This window comes from Vanacampus margaritifer, chromosome 3 (genome assembly GCF_051991255.1).
Source record: "Vanacampus margaritifer isolate UIUO_Vmar chromosome 3, RoL_Vmar_1.0, whole genome shotgun sequence".
Lineage (NCBI taxonomy): Eukaryota > Metazoa > Chordata > Actinopteri > Syngnathiformes > Syngnathidae > Vanacampus > Vanacampus margaritifer.
In genome coordinates, this window is record NC_135434.1 from 349,199 (window position 1) to 365,523 (window position 16,325).

Sequence of the window (16,325 nt, forward strand, 5' to 3'; positions counted from 1 at the left end):
CGCATTTGACGTTTTAACATGATAGTTTTCACCTTACTCATCTGTAACATTACAATGTGAAGTTCAGCATGTTGTAATGTGACTTTGACCGGGTTTTTTTTCTCCTGATGTGGCAGCAACACACTTATGTACATTTGTCACTTTTTATATTATAAATGACTTTGTCTGGCAATAGGCTCATTCAACAAGTGAAACACAAAGAGGTTGTTTTTGAGGTGCAACACGTGTTGTACATGCAAGTTTAGGGTTGACATGTGGCACCTTAACATGTTGTATGATTTACATACTGACATGTATTGCATGTAATTACATGTAGCCTGTATTTACATTTTGTCAACATGTACGTTGTTGTACCATTGTCGCACAATGACATGTATGTACACATACATGGATGATTTTTACACACATTTACAAGATTAAAGGTTTAAATAAATGTTGTAAAAGTTCCCATCACTTATAATCGATATCTAGGACTGCACCGATTAACAGTATTTTTTGGAAAACAAATGTCCTGCTTGTAATTTACATCTTGTTGCTGCAAGCATTGAAGAACCAGAATTTTTTTATTTTTCAAATTATATTAGAATCTGACTGAAAAAAAGAAGAAGCCATATTCGGGCCCTGGTACAGACATCCGGTTTGGGGCGGCGGTCCGTCAAATCCCATACGTAGGCCTGCTTTTGACATGTTGATATATTTCAGCAAAAACGGTGAGCATGCAATTCAAACGAGGCGATGACGCGACGCCCTGGGGTGAAACGTTAACGTCCTGAAACGACACGTGACCGACGGTCGGTCGGTGTTTGTTGGATCAGCTGCGCTCCTTGTTTTTGGAAAAGGTTCCCAACTGTTTGGTGTTGACGTCCTTGAGCTGCTCCAGCTGCCGCTGAGCTCGCCGGTACAAATACTCAATGTGCATCACGTCCGTCTTCTTGATGCCGGCGTTCTCCCGGAACTCGTCTCGGATGCGGGGCAAGAAGCCCGGCTTGTCCCGCCCGGCCCGCAGGAACTGTCGGTACAGCGCCAGGACCTGCTTCTGCAGCTTGCTGTGCCGCGCCATCCCTATCAGATGCACCTCAGCAAACGTCAAGCGGGTCTGAAAGGGCCTGGTGAAATTTCAACTTGGAACGCCTCTTCTGTTGATCCAGGCGAGCTCGGATTGACTGGAGACAGGAAGCACAAAGTACAACTTCAGATGACGAATGCTCACAGGTAGCTCGGTAACCATAGTAACCAAGCCTGTGACATATTTGGACAATATGCAAATCAAACACTTGCTCTTTTTTTACGGTTTCATGACGACACTCCCAAACTGGGACACGCAAAATCAATAAACATGCAATCATTTCCCATAACTTCAGTCAATCATGGATAGACTTATCAATATTTATTTCAGCAACTCTTACACTGAAAATCGTATAATCTACGATAAACTTTTTTTTTTTTTAAACTGCAAAAACAAGGCGCAAAAGCTGAAATGCACCAAATGTCTGACTTTGTGAAGAATCAGTAGATGTCAACGAGAAAACGATTTCTCATTCGTGTTTACAAGATAACAAACATAATATCGGTCAAGACGCAATGTGTGTCGCATAAATCATTATGTATATTGTAATCATAATTGACAAATATCACTATGTTTGTATATGTGAGGCTTGTGAGCGTAAAAATGATTGTGACGAATCAGCCGATGGGAAAGAGAAAACATTGAATGTGAACGAGGTTCACAAGGTTTCAGTAAAAAAAAAAAAAGCCACGACAAGAAAACTTCAAATTAACTTACCGAAAGAAACAAGCAAGACGTCGGGCCAACGAATGGCTTCAACTCAGTCATCAGGTTTTCGTTACTGAGTTCGCCTCGACCCGGCAGACAACCTTCACGTCATTAGCCTAGCCAGTTAGCGCATTACAAGAGAAGTGCAACGACAAGAGCACACATACTTCCGATTTCACACCTCAAAATAAAATGTATCTTGATTTTAATTCTTAAATGCTAGATAAAGACACGAAAGTGCGATGCAATAACGGGTTGTATAACTATAACACAAGATGTGCGTTGTATTTCTTCCACATTTTGACTAATATTTGTCTACGAATCTCCAAGATGAGTCTCAATAAGCATTTATTTTTGTAACACTAAAAGGTGAGAGTAGTTGTACGTCCGGTGACGTCACCTCATCTCAAACGTCGCAGAGCCGATTTCAAGCAGAAAATCAGGTCGGCGGAAGTCTTTTGATTTTCTTTAACTTTCTTACAATTGAATATACTGTAGAACGAAACATTCCTTCACTAAATGATGGTTATGTAATATATGCGATGGGTTTTCGGTTCGCTTACGCTTTACATGGACTTGTGCTTGTAACAATATTAGTGGTGAGTTAACTAGTAATGTTATCATGTTGGTTTTGAAGAACGTGTCTCTTCATTCGGATTCATGATTTAAGCATCATTTTCACATATTTGTGTAGACTTGCAGGCTGCTAGGAAGCAGGAAGGTCATGACATCGGATTGGAAAACAACAACAACAAAACCTCAAAACAATTCACTTGCCGTCGTAAACGTTCCCGTCTGTTGTTTATTTTGCAACAAGTGATCATATTGCGCTTCATTTCAAATTGATTTCGGTTCGGTTCGGTTCTGTGATGCAACGCGAGTGGACTGGACCGCGCGGCCCGTTCTTTGACCCAGATGCCCACCAAACATTCGATTTTGTTTTCCTAACATTTATTGCCCATTATAATCGATTGATTTCATGTTAATGCAATACGAATGTGTAAAATGATCAATTTTACATGCAAACGAATTCAAATAAGTTTAAAAGATACACATTGACAGATTAATTGGTATGTCTTTTTTGTAAAGAAGACCATTTTAAAAGGAAAAATAGAATTAAACAAACTGTCAAATAACATTGACAATCATTTTGAATTGATGCTTTTAAACATTTATTTTATTGCAAATAATGAAAATTTGTAAAACGTAAATTCATGCTTATATTTAGCTCAATTTGTTTTACATATACTTTATGTATAGATGTTCTTAAACACTTTATGAAACATTTTCAAATTCTCCTTTTTTTTAAATAATTGAATAATTACGCCTATATTTATAAGTAATACAATTTAAAAAGGAGAATTAGCATGATTAAAATGACCTGAAAATGATTTTGCTTAGTTTTATTCTGTTGTTGCCTGCGGCATTGCAAAGGACAATCAGTAGTCATTTGCCTTTTCTGGATGAAAACAAACAAACCAAAAAATTGGCCCTGGCACGTCTTTCTTTCCGTTTGAAAAATGCCCCGTGGCACGAAATCTGTCCAGGAGCCCGGCAGCGGACGGCGATGGGCCAATGAGAGGCCAATGAGAGGCCAGTGAGCCTGCGGCTGCGCGCGTGTCATGGAGGTGATGGCGCTGGAGCAGGTGGAGGCGCAGGTGGAGCGTCTGCTGGGCGGCCTCGGGTGCGAGATGACGGCGTGCGACGTCGGCCTGGAGCAGAGCAAGCCGGCGTCGCTGAGGAACAACGTCACGTACATCGTGTGCGCCGTCATTTTCAACGACAAGGTGACGCCCGCCCGCTCGCCCACTCGCTCGCCGTCGCAAAAATTCTGCACACGCTCGCCGTTGTTGCCTAATTGGTTGCGCGTGTGTGAGTCAGGAGGAGGTTCTGATGGTCCAGGAGGCCAAGCAGGACTGTTACAAGAAGTGGTACCTGCCGGCGGGGAGGGTGGAGGTCGGCGAGAGCCTGCAGGAGGCGCTGCTGAGAGAGGCGAGTGCAAATCTTTTCATTTTCCTGAAAACTTGCTGACAAATTTGTTTGGGATGAGAATTGTTTAAAACACACACTATTTCTGTACTTGTATCTTTTGAAGGTGAAGGAGGAGGCGGGCTTTGAGTGTCAGCCAATCACGTTGCTGCTGATCCAGGAGCAGGGACCTCAGTGGATCCGCTTCATCTTCCTGGCCCAGATCACAGGTGAGCGCTGGCACTTCCTTCCCGTTCGGCCTCGCAAGTACGGCAACCGCGGCGCGTTTCACCCTCAGGCGGGAGCATCAAGACGTCATTGTCGGCTGATCAGGACTCGCTGCAGGCCGCCTGGTGGGACCGACGGGCGCCACTCCCACTGAGGGGCCGGGACATCTTGCGTCTCATCGACTTTGGCTCCAAGTAAGACCCGGTTGTGTTTACAAGTTCAATAAGAAGAAGGACAGCCAAATTCAAGCCTGAGGCTCGTCAGAGGAACGTCATGTCCAACGTGGTCTTGTTTCCGGGTCAAACTGCTCTTGGACTAGCGTCTGGGCCAAGGGGGTCTTGGACTGCGCTAGTCTGGGAGTCAGCGTGGTTTTTGGACCAGTCTCAGTGTCCCCCGTGCTGCGTTCAGGTACCGCCATGACGCCTGGCATCCCGTCACGCTGCCGCTGGACATGAGCTGCCGCCGTGTGGTCCAGAGGTTGGTGCTGATCTTCAGCGCACAACAGAACGTCTGGATCCTCTTGCTCAAAGGTACCGGACCCTCAACACTCCACAGATTCTTTGGGGAGGGAAGGGGCGGAGTTTTTCTTACCTCATTTCAAGTCATGTCTTCATTCGTCAACTGTGGCTGTCGCTTTAAGATGGCGCACGTACTCGCACGCCCGCCACGAACGAGCCTGGCACCGATGATGCAGTTCCGCTTTGGGCCAGAGGTGGCAGTCGCGCGTCAAAAAGTCACCAACGGCACAAAGAGCCTTTAAATTGACAGAAATGGGACGTTATTAGTTGTTTTAGTCATATTATGGGAAATGTTTCATCACTTTGTGCTTGTAATTCATTCACTAGATATGATTTTTCCAACTTACGAGGCTCTCAAACCATTTTACATTTGGACTCGTCATTCACCTTCTCGTTAGGGGTTCCGTATCTTGCTCAAGGATACTCCAACATGTTCACAAAGGGGATGGAACCCGCAACCTGAGGGATAGCAAACGAGCACTGAGCCGCGGCCGGCGCCACGGTTGTTTCTAATGAAATGTCTGCTTAGTTGCTAGTGCAGACGTCCCAAAACATCCGCAAGTCCAACACTTTGCTTTGCATATTATTCACCCGTTTCCATGCATCTCATTATATGTCCTTTCAAAATAAATGTTTATACAATGTCAATGAATGTTACCATTTTGGACATGACAGAAGTTGTAGTTATTTTCAATAAAAAGAAGTCAATTACCAAATCATTTATCGTAAAATTACAAATGTTTACGATTTCATTTCTCCCTAATCGTCAATGTTTTCCCCTCAGGGTTTTAAAGTAGTATTTGACATTTCCTTAAATAACAGACAAATAATTGTGAAATGAAGATTCATTTATATTCAAATGTGTTTTGGGGGTAAAAGAACACATTATGTTTTAAGTCATTCACTGGCAGCCATTTTAGAAAATGCCAACATTTTCAACACCCACGCGATGTTATGCTTAATCGTTAGAAATCAAGCGAATGTGCCAAATGACAGAATCGGCGCTCTCCTTTCTGCCTTGTAACGCATGCGTGGTCATTTGCTGACTTCCTGTGCCGCCCCTCCTCAGCCCCCAGGCCGCACCTGCCCACGGCGGCGGCTCTGAAGACTCACGCCGTCACGTGGGCGGCCAACACGGTGGTGCAGGACGCCATGCCGTCGGCGTACTACGAGCACAACGTCAACACTGTGGGCGTGTTCAGCCTGCAGCACCACGGACGGCAGCACGGCAAGACGGACGGCGTGTGCTTCAACACGCTGGTGGCCCTGCAGCCCGACCGCGCCGAGCGGGACCGGGACGGCGCCAGGGTGCCCGCGCCGGACGTCGGCCGCCCGCCGCCCGTGGAGAACCCGCGCTACGTCTGGCACCGGGTCCTCGCTCCCGCCGTCCGAGACAAACTGCTGGAAAGGAGCAGAAAGGCCAACATCCTGCCCATGCACAGCCTCTACTGATGGACGGACGACGGACGACGGACGACATTGCGCTCTCTACGTGAAAGCGCCTCGGCCGGGAACTTTCAGCTTTTAGTGGGGCTGTGTATACATTCGAATTTCCTCAATCCATTTCATTCACAATTTGTTTCTGATTCACGTCAATTCACTTTTGATTAACTATGGAACATCAATTCTTGCTAAATATCGAGGACATGATAAAAAAAAAAATCCAAATTCAATTTTGCAGAGGCAATAACTGGTTAAAGGTGTATTCGAGGATTTTGGGGGAAAAGTAGAGGCCAAACAAACGTCTGTCACGTCTACGTAAGACCATCTTCCGACCTGCATCCAAGCGGACGTAACTGAACGGGGACCCTTCAGCCCACTTGGCGCCGCAATGGAGGTTTTGGCGCCCAACCACAGAGAGGGATCGCTCGGCACAAGAGCGTGCAGACCTTTGGATCAAAGGAAAACAAATCATTGGAAACATCTTACAGAAACACACTTGGCTCAGTGGTAGAGTGGCCATCTCCCAACCCGGGGTTGTGGGTTCGACAACCCTAACCCTGCAGCATCAGTAGGCGAAGCGCTTTGAGGGCTTAAGACCATACGCTTGACTAGACAACTGCAAGTCATTTTCACGATCCTTTTCCGTTCGTGTTCACAAAGCCGTTCTTTCTGCCCCAACAATGCACGCGCATCCCGATGATGTCATTAGGAGCTACCAATAGACAGACGGCCCTCCTACAGTGAACAAAGTTCTGTCCAGCCAGTCATTCTTGCCATTCATGTGTACGGCCCTTGTCATGACAGCTCTCCACTATGTCAGGGGTCCTCAAGTTGGGTCCTCGAGAGCCCCCATCCAGCCTGCTTTTTAAGTTTCCCTCCTGCAGCAAAGCTGAATCTAATGATCGGCTAATCAGCAAGCTTTGTAGAAGCCTGATAACCATTCTGATCATCAATCAGGTGTGTTAGTGGAGAGAAACACGGAAAACAGGCTGGATAGGGGCAGGATTGGAGATATCAGCAACTTCATTTCCAAATATCTGCAATTTTATCCTGCCTAGTCGTGATTCCACTTCAAGATATCGATAATAGCAGAACAAGGCAACAAGTGGATGAAGAAACAGCATGATTTATGTTTTAAATGTTACAACTTCCCTGAAATACATGTATAATATGTTAACGTGATCAGTGCTTTCACACAAATGAATATAAAAATAATCCGAATATAACAATACATTTCAGAAGTGTATATCAACTGGTAGAACGAACCTTCACATTAATCAGTGCCCAGAGTACCTCTTAGCTTCGGAAAGGCTGCTGACCCCCGAATCTATATTTGGAAATAATAAAAGCTTTGATTTTTCAAGCTGCTTTCATAAACGTGCAAGTAACCATAGCAACCAACGAACGGAGGCGGGGAAGCAGGTGGACTCCCCAGTCGTTGGTTTCTCCAGGCCCACCACAATCACCCACACGTCAATTTGACCACAGTCGAGCTCAATGCGATTTCAAATGGAATAATAAGACAGATTTTCAATCGTCACACCGTGTATTGAGGGTGTCCAAACATATGCCTGTTTCAATGTTTGCTCGCGAACAATGTTTGCTCGCCTTATGCCCAATAATGATTAGACCAACGAAAATGATTTGCTCAAAATAAAAAAGTAAATTCATACTGGACATAATATAATAGTAACCCCACTTTTACCTTCAAAGTTTACGATTTTCAAACAGGCGTGCTAGTAAACAGCTTCTCGCGTGGGGGTCCTGTCCATTTTGTAGGCGCTGAACGGAGCTTCACACAAAACAACAACAACACTTGAAAAAAAAAGCGTAGTTTATTTTTACGGTAGATTTTTTTGTTTACATTCGGGCAGACGGGGGAGTGAAAGTAGCAATTTTTAATGGCTTCGACCACCGCTTTGCTCTCGACCGTGGTGGATTACTACAACGACGAAGAAGAGCTCGACAGCGTGGACGACGACGACGAGCGCAGTTTTCGAGGGAGAGACTCAGAAGAAGGTAAAAAAAGGAAAAGAAAGTGACTGACACACTAGGAAGAAGAAAACAAACAACGACGACATGGCCCGTGTCTTCCTAGCCACGATGACATTTTTACTTTACCTGCTGGTCAACTAGTTTGTGTCAACTGGGATTTTTGTTTTTACGTATTGACGAGGTTTGAGATTGTATTGTACGGCGGCGATTACTGTCGTGAGGTACCGCGATTAGCTGGCTAGTGCTAACCGTCTTGTATATACGCACATTATTCCTTTAGTCGTCCAAATACTGTGAGTTTGATAGAAATAGCCTTTGAACATAGTGATATAGTCGATCTGGCTTAGGCTCAAGTGACTAACGCTGCCACACGTCCACAGATCTTGTGTTGGTTCCGTTTTCTTTTTCAATGACACACATATTGGTCATGGAATCTTTAGACGATGGCTCATTTGTCTAATCGGTCACATTAAGTCAGGCTTGAGCGTTTAGCATGAAAACAAACGAGCTGCCAGTCGAGCAGATCGTTGCCCCCTCCTCGTCCGACAACATTCATTCATTCCAAAGAGACGCGACGACATTACGGCGAGAGGCGAAAAAACGAGACGGGACGACGACGACCACAAGCACGCCGATGAGCGCCAACGCAGGTTCGCTCTTCACAACTTGACGCACACTTTGGCTTCGGATGGTTTGCGTCATGTAGCTTGGAACCGCTTCCCGTGGTGCAATTAGATGCCCCCCCCCCCCCCCCCCCAAAAAAAAAACAGCTGACCGAGCTAACTTGAGCTAGCATTCGCTTCGTGCTACCTTCTTGAAATACTACAAATGTCATGAAAAGCAAAAGTTGTTGCCTCGGTTATCGGTTCACCGAATTGACTGCCACCGTTTGCCTTTAGTTTGACTGACGAAGAAAACGGGAAAGAAAAGGCCGTGGCACTGGCCAAGTTTGTTAGCCAGTCTCGGCCGGCCTCTCAGGTTGATTCTGTCCATGCGGCAAAAAAAGACATCAAATAAATGAACTTCTTTGTCACTTGCCGTTTCAAATGACAACCGAAACTGCTACTAATTAACTACACGAGGGTTAAACCTGATGACCCGACCTGGAGACCAAAAGACCACAAGATGTTGACCAAGAAGTGCCTAAGGCTCGTAAAAAATCAAATCAAATAAAAATCACAGATTTCATACACAATGTAACTCAATATGCTTCTCGTCATTAAAAGTACATTGAAAAAATGCAGTTAGAGTTCACAAGAGTCAAAAGGAAAGTAAAGAAATAAAAAGTTGTCTACAGATTACAAGGAATCAGGATTTAAAAAATACTTTGAAAGACAGTTAATTGCTTCCAATTAACCCCCCCCCCCTCCTTTTTAAAAATCCTTCTAGCAGGAGGGGAGGGGTGAGCAGTTGTGCACGGTGGAGGGAGGGATTAAGACGAAATAGACACTGCAAACACGAATGCCTTTTTGCTCTGTTGATTAATGTGCATTGTCCTGAAAAGAAAAGAAAAGATGCCGGCGGGTACTTTTTAGCCCCATGGACAACATGAGTAGTCCACGAGTCGGTTCTAAAAATAGCTCACCAGTGACCCTGTGACCTACTAAGAGGGATGTCCGATCCCACTTATTTTTCTGACTGATACCAGTACGAGTACTCAACTCACCGACATATCCACCGGTACCAATACCACGGCTACTTTTGACGCTCCCAAAAACACTCACATATCATTTTAAAGAAAGACCTTTTGCATTTTCCCTTCAAATGACACCAAATAATGGCAATTTACTGATCATATAATTTCTAATTCCTGATTGTAAAATGGCCACAAGAGGCACGAGTACTGATACGTTGGAATAAGGGCCGATACCGATTGCTGGTATCGGTACTCGCCTGTTCCTACTTAGAAGATTCAAAACAGAAGAAAAATGGGAACACATTGGAACCCATTTCTACCGTAACAAAAATTGTGCAACGCTCATTTTGTGTAAAAATGAATTTGATTATTTTTAACGAAGGGGAAAACAAATGTTTTTATTGAATTTTTCAAGGAATTTCATTTTGGAGCCGTCATTTGAAAACTGTGATATCTTGATTTTTGCATTGCTCACGGTTCTCGTACCGTTAGAACGATGAACTGTGGGCCAACGCCGACTCGTTGTCGAGCCGTATTGCAAACTGGCTTCAATTGATGCTTCTTCTTCTTCTCTTCCTGCTTTTTGACGTCCATCGCAGACACCGAAGACGCCAGCGAAACGGATCTCGCAAAGCACAACGAAGATGACTATGTGGAAATCAAAGAGCAGTACGTCTTGAACCCAAGCTCCTTGCAAGTTGTTTTTGTTGGAACACATCACCTCCAATATGCGTGCGTGTGCGTCTTTTCCAGAATGTACCAGGACAAGCTGGCCTCTCTTAAAAGACAACTGCAGCAATTACAAGAAGGTGCTACTGTGCAATTTCGTCAGGCTAAGGCTGAGCTAAATGCTAACCCAAGCAGACAAAGTCAACTTTTCTTTTCTTTTTTTGCAGGCACGCTGCAAGAGTATCAGAAGCGAATGAAGAAGTTGGATCAGCAATACAAAGAGAGGCTGCGAAATGCAGGTGAGCGACGGATGGTTGAGACCAGGCAGGCCTACTCCACAATTCTTGCTTTGTTTTTAGCGCACGTTACGTCAGCGCCTTCTGAACGCAAAAGAAATGGATTCCACAGCAAAAAAAAATCCACATTTCCACGTTATCAAGAAGAAAATGGTGACAAAAAGGTTCCCTAATTCAGCACTCAATATTTCACCGGGCACAAAATGTGTTTATTCTCATGAGATTAAGAATTTCTTTACTAAATCTTAAAAAAAGAAAAGTTTTGTTTTCAGAAGATTTCAACTTTTTTTTTTTTTTTACAAAAACGGGACATTTTTGTCTCTAAAATACATGAGTTCATTCTCGTAATATTACCGTATGTGTCTTTGGGGAAAAAAATCTATTAAGGGTTTTGAATTTTATAAAACATTTGACTATTTTCTGTCCTTTTCTCCCTCAAAAAACATTGTTGAACATGTTCTTTTTTTTATTACTGAGTCTTTTTTTTCTTCTTACAAATATCCAACTTTACTTTTGTAACATTCTAACAATTTGCATATATAAAGCAGATCAAATAAATGCAAAAGTGAAGGCATGATGATGATGATGATGATGATGATGATGATGATGATGATGATGATGATGTGGTTGTTTGTTATTTGCAGATCTTTTTCTCCAGCTGGAGGTGAGTTAGTCCACCATTAGTCCAACGTCCTGCGACCTTTGCACTTGGTCATGACTTGTACGTCGCTTGCGTGCGTGCAGACGGAGCAGGTGGAGAGGAACTACATCAAAGAGAAGAAGGCGGCGGTGAAGGAGTTTGACGACAAGAAGGTAGAGCTGAAGGAGAACCTCATCGCCGAGCTAGAGGAGAAGAAGAAGATGATCGAGAACGAGAAGTTAACCATGGAGCTCACCGGCGGTGAGACATTTTGGCGAGGATTTTCAGGAGATTTTCTTTTATAAATGTATTTATTTTGTCTTCAGATTCCATGGAGGTCAAGCCCATCATGACCCGCAAGCTGAGGAGAAGACCAAATGACCCCGTGCCCATTCCGGACAAGAGACGAAAGCCCGCGCCTGATATCCTTTACGTCTCGCATGCTGCCTCGTGTGGTCGAGGCGTGCGACTGCAGTTCCAGGCATCCTTTAAGTCGCTTATTAAGTCTAATATCTCGCCATCTATGGAAAGCATTTTTCTTTAACCGGCAAACGTTATGGCAAGCTGCTACGTACGGTGATTGCCGTTGTTGCCGTTTGCGTTTGTCGCTGATTGGTTCATCTTACCTTAACTCTTCATACCGCAGCTCAATTATTTGCTAACGGACGACCAGATCATGGAAGATCTCCGAACGCTAAATAAGGTAATCGAGGGAAAGCCCGAAATCCGTAACAGCCCGTCTGAGCTGTTTTGCGATGAGCTCATTGCCTTGTCGCCATTTTGTTTTGCAGCTCAAGTCGCCGAAACAAGCAGGTAGGCAACGAGGACTCACTTCCGCTTTGGTGCTGGGATGCGTTGGGGAAAATCCAGTCGGCGGTCACCATTTTCAACAAAATAGCCATCTTTTCTTTAATAGCTTAAAGCCCAAATGTGCCACGAGCTACAATAGCGATTGCTTATCCATGCCACAAGATGGCGTCAAAGCACTACATTTACATTAGACAGGGCTATGGCCTGACTAAATGAAGCTCTTTCCCGCACTCCAACATGTTTTTTTGACACCATGATGCTACAAGATTGCACCCAAGCGCTACTTTTTTGTGTCACGTGTGGCCCGCCTCCCGCAGTGTCGCCGTCGTCTCCGGAGCACGTGCCCTCGGCGCCCTTGGAGTACCCGGCGCAGCGCTTCGAGGCTCGCATCGAGGACGGCAAACTCTACTACGACAAAAGATGGTGAGTCTGCTGCGCCGACGCTGCTCGCAAAAAGTTTGGCAAATCCGCCGGCCTCGTGCCGATTGAATTTGGAGCGCGCCGTGCAACCGGCGCCATTTTCCAAAGCCAGCTTATTTTAAGAAAGGAAAAGTAGCAAAATAAATACGATTCAAAAAACATTGGCATTAACGAAACAATCGAATGCTTTTTCATTTGATGTTTACAAAACTAACGTTGGTAATTAATTGCATACTTGAGCTGTCGGAGTTGATCATGAACTGAAATCAACTTTAAATGTGATTTGAAGTATATTTATTTTACCGAATTGATTATTCAAGAGAGACTGTCCTGTATTCAGATCAGATCAGTGGGAGGATCTCAATGTGTGTGTGCATTAGCGTTAGCGTTAGCAAGTAAGTGTGACGCATATAAGTGTTATTAGAGATTGTAGCTTGTTTTTATGCCCTTTGCTTGTTTTATGTGACTTTTTTTTTTTTTTAAAAAGATCGTCAACCTCCCCACAATATCGTAATAATGATCATATCGCATGGTGATGTTTGGTTATTATTGGATCCCGACGCGAAACGTAGTCTGCTTAAAACAACTTTGTTTGCGTGACGGCTGCCTAAAATTGTCCGACCTTTGGCATTTTCCTCCCCCATCATCGACGCAACTGGTCCAAATGGAGCTCGTAATCTCGTCTAAAGCCGCAACGCTGCCGTCTACTGCTTTGTCCTTTACAAGCCTGACTTTCACAGGCAAGCCGTGTGAGAGCCCGCCCACGCCTCCCGTTGACAAATGTGCTCGACCAATCGCTATGTCGGGATTCCTTGTTGATGAATAGAAACGTTCACCGCCGTTTGGTGTATCTTTTTTCTCCCCATCAGGTACCACAAGAGCCAAGCCATCTACCTGGAATCCAAAGACAACACCAAGATCAGTTGTGTCATCAGCTCGGTGGCCACCCACGAGGTCGGACGCCACCTTCTTCTTCTTCTCCTTCTTCTTCTTCTTGTCTTAGGCCGTTTTTGTTGTTGTCGTGGTGCAGATTTGGGTGAGGAAGACGAGCGACAGCACAAAGATGAGGATTTACCTGGCACAGCTGCAGAGGGGAGCCTTCATCATCCGGCGGCGGTCGGCAGCTTGAGACCGTGACCTCGCCGACCCCACAAAACTCTTTGTCTCTGCCGACCCGGTCCTCTTCCCAAATAAATCACGTCTAGTCAAGTGCATCACGGGGATTTTTACACGACACTTTTAGCTCTTTAAGTTTTCTCGGGTTTTGACACTGCCAGCATTATTTTCTGTCCCGGAATCTTAACGGAACAAAACTGACAACATTTGAAAGAAATGAATACAAGTAAAATGGATATAAAAAATATATATAATTCAAAAATTCAATACAAATGGAAAATAAATCTATCCATATATATATAAATATATATATATATATATATATCCCTAAATAAATAAAAGTAAATATAAATACAGAAATAACAAATTAGATTCCAAAAAAGAAAAATCAATCTAAAATCAAATATATAAATAGAATGAAATATCAATCAATCAATGGAAATGCTCTGCTCTCACATTTATTTTATGCTGCAGACGCTCCGCCAGGATGAAATATTATTCAAATGAGGGGGCGGTCCTAGGCGTGTCTTGGGTTGGGCTCCGCTGTTGCAAACTGCCTTTCAATGGTGGCGTGAGCTTGTGGACTTCAAGTCGTGGTGACCGTCGTCCATTGCTGGAGCCGGCGACCCGCTCACTCCACCAATGAAAGTCCAACCCAAGACACACTTAGGAAGGACCGCCCCCTCATTTCAATAACATTTTGTCCTGACACAGCCTTTGCAGCGTGAGCAGAGTGTTTTCATTGATTGATTGCCTTTTCATTCTATTTATATTTTTATTTTGGGAATCTCATTTTTTATTGTTATATTTATTTTCTACATGTGTTTATTTACGGTTGTATGTATTTTCACTTAGATTCCTTTCTTTTCAATGTTGTCAGTTTTGTTTTTCCATACATTTCACTGTTGGCTTGTTTCAAGCTGCTGGTGCAGTTTGGGTTTAGGGCTAACAATAACCCTCAATCTCGATGTCCATCTTGAAATGTGGGTTGCGTTCTGTATCTTCAACAATTCAGAGCTGATTGTGACTTTTTAAGACTTAAGACCACGGAATGGCTCCCCCAGCTAGCTGCACTGTGAAGTCCTTTACGTTCAAACATTGACGTTTCATCTTTTTATTTCCTGACGGCGAAGTGTCCGTTTTTTGAGCGAGATGCGCTTTTTTTGCTCCCCGTCATTGACTGCGCTGACGGGGATGGGAAAATCCCTGGGTGGGAACTTGATCCTCATCCTGCACTTTGTTGTTTTATCTTTTATGTTTTCATCATCTCAATTTTGCTACATCTTCGTGACAATAAAAGTCTGTTCTATTTTATTCATTCTTTGTTGAAGTTGTTTTTGTGCCTTATACACAAGCACACATCCCTTCAACCTCTGAAAATATCAAAACAATATTTTGCATTTTATGGGCACTTTTTCTCACCGTATTCATAAGTTAACAACCAAATTTGCTCGTTACCTCCAGCCCGAGCCACTAGTTAGGTTTCCATCCAATTGTTTCCGATTTTTGAAGTGAATTTACCGCACACGAACATACGACTTGTGCCCGTTTCCATTTGTTCTTCTTTTGCCAATATTGAGAGGGGACTCCGCCGCTGTAGGTGGCGCTATACATCATAGAGATGTGATCCACCAGTCATTTCAAAGAAGAAGAAGACCAGGAAGCGACTGCGTCGTGCCATGACGCGGTATGAGTTTGCTTTTGTAATTCTTGATCAACCGTAGTGTTTCTTTTCTGCTTTCCATCTAAGTGAGTATGAATATTCGCTTTTTTATTGAATTCCAAAAAGATTTCTGTTTGGTCGTCGCCCCAAACAGACCTTACTTCATCGGCCGCCATTGGTTTGGGACCGCAAACGTACGTGTGACGTCATATCCGGTCTTGTTTCCACAGCCAAAGTTCGCATTTACGCTTCAAAATCCATCCCCTTAAGCGTCAAATTTGTTTGCAAATTTTGGGCCCTTTTTCAATTTCTAGCGTTTCCATTCAGTTTTATTTTCGCATTTCTTGAAAAAATGGCGGCTGGATGGAAACCCAACCACTGATATGGCTCAACACGGCGCTGCGGTTGTGCGGGTTGAGCTGGGCAGCAACGTCTTTCAAGTGCAGTTGCAGTGTTGCACCATGTGGAGGCGCTAGAACAACAGCAGTTCACCGGAAAGCAACAACCCAAGAACAAACAGCTTTCTTTTTTTTCTCCGTTTTTAAAACTTGAACTTACCGAGGAAGAAGCACATCATGAAGCAGGCGTTGCACACGCCCACTTCCTGGTTGCGAGGCTGAGGTGGCGCTCCAGACATCGCCAAGCCATAAAAACACACTATCAACAATCAACATAAAAGTGCTGAACTATATTTACAATTCAAATATTTTAATGATTGCAGTTAAAAAAAAGAGGCAAAAATGTAAGGCAACTTTGTATTCATATAATTTCCCATTTCTGGACCCTGATCATAAAATGGCTGCAGGATAGCGGCCGATAATGGTAAAAGTCACCGCCGCCAGTATCGATAGCTTAATATTGGCACCGATACCCAGAGGTGGGCATTTGACATCTTTTTAATGGTCCGTCTTACATCATTCGTCGGGATCTAGCGCCCCCTTCTGTCATGCTCAGCCCGCCATTTTATTCAAACCGAACCGACCTGTCATCGTCGGTCCGCCATTTTATTTGAGCCACCTTCCGTCGTCGCAGCTATTTTACGAGCGCCCTCCAAAGGTGGCCATGACGTCATTTCCGTGTCAGACACTGCAAGTGGACAAAAAGAAGCACCGATACTCCCTTTCTTCAAATGCTGCCCGATAAATGAGA

The 16,325-nt window shown here is 44.1% G+C and overlaps 3 protein-coding genes across 7 annotated transcripts; 2 read left to right on the forward strand and 1 right to left on the reverse strand.

Annotated features, from left to right (window-relative positions):
* Positions 1-544: 544 nt before the first annotated feature.
* sdhaf1 (succinate dehydrogenase complex assembly factor 1) lies at positions 545-2,230 on the reverse strand. The gene is made up of 2 exons (XM_077562414.1): positions 1,784-2,230; positions 545-1,163 (listed from the first exon to the last, which is right to left on the reverse strand). The coding sequence occupies exon 2, from the start codon at positions 1,058-1,060 to the stop codon at positions 812-814; it is 249 nt and encodes an 82-aa protein (XP_077418540.1). The 5' UTR covers positions 1,061-1,163; positions 1,784-2,230; the 3' UTR covers positions 545-811.
* On the forward strand, positions 2,156-7,177 carry nudt18 (nudix (nucleoside diphosphate linked moiety X)-type motif 18). 3 transcript variants are annotated; one of them, XM_077562407.1, is made up of 7 exons: positions 2,156-2,217; positions 3,322-3,561; positions 3,656-3,766; positions 3,870-3,972; positions 4,041-4,164; positions 4,379-4,500; positions 5,558-7,177. In XM_077562407.1, the coding sequence occupies exons 2-7, from the start codon at positions 3,397-3,399 to the stop codon at positions 5,938-5,940; spliced, it is 1,008 nt and encodes a 335-aa protein (XP_077418533.1). In that variant the 5' UTR covers positions 2,156-2,217; positions 3,322-3,396; the 3' UTR covers positions 5,941-7,177. The 3 variants fall into 3 exon arrangements, with proteins under 3 accessions (XP_077418533.1, XP_077418534.1, XP_077418535.1); XM_077562408.1 differs by lacking the exon at positions 2,156-2,217 and adding an exon at positions 2,224-2,373; XM_077562409.1 differs by lacking the exon at positions 2,156-2,217 and having other exon boundaries at positions 3,225-3,561.
* A 502-nt stretch (positions 7,178-7,679) lies between these two features.
* Positions 7,680-14,831, forward strand: suds3 (SDS3 homolog, SIN3A corepressor complex component). 3 transcript variants are annotated; one of them, XM_077562411.1, is made up of 12 exons: positions 7,680-7,950; positions 10,162-10,231; positions 10,316-10,371; positions 10,459-10,530; positions 11,172-11,191; positions 11,272-11,428; positions 11,494-11,589; positions 11,809-11,870; positions 11,959-11,980; positions 12,295-12,400; positions 13,267-13,351; positions 13,428-14,831. In XM_077562411.1, exons 1-12 carry the CDS (start codon positions 7,833-7,835, stop codon positions 13,524-13,526), a joined length of 963 nt encoding a protein of 320 aa, XP_077418537.1. In that variant the 5' UTR covers positions 7,680-7,832; the 3' UTR covers positions 13,527-14,831. The 3 variants fall into 3 exon arrangements, with proteins under 3 accessions (XP_077418537.1, XP_077418538.1, XP_077418536.1); XM_077562410.1 differs by lacking the exon at positions 7,680-7,950 and adding an exon at positions 7,993-8,576; XM_077562412.1 differs by lacking the exons at positions 7,680-7,950; positions 13,267-13,351; positions 13,428-14,831 and adding an exon at positions 7,990-8,576 and having other exon boundaries at positions 11,959-12,325.
* The last annotated feature ends 1,494 nt before the right edge of the window (positions 14,832-16,325 follow it).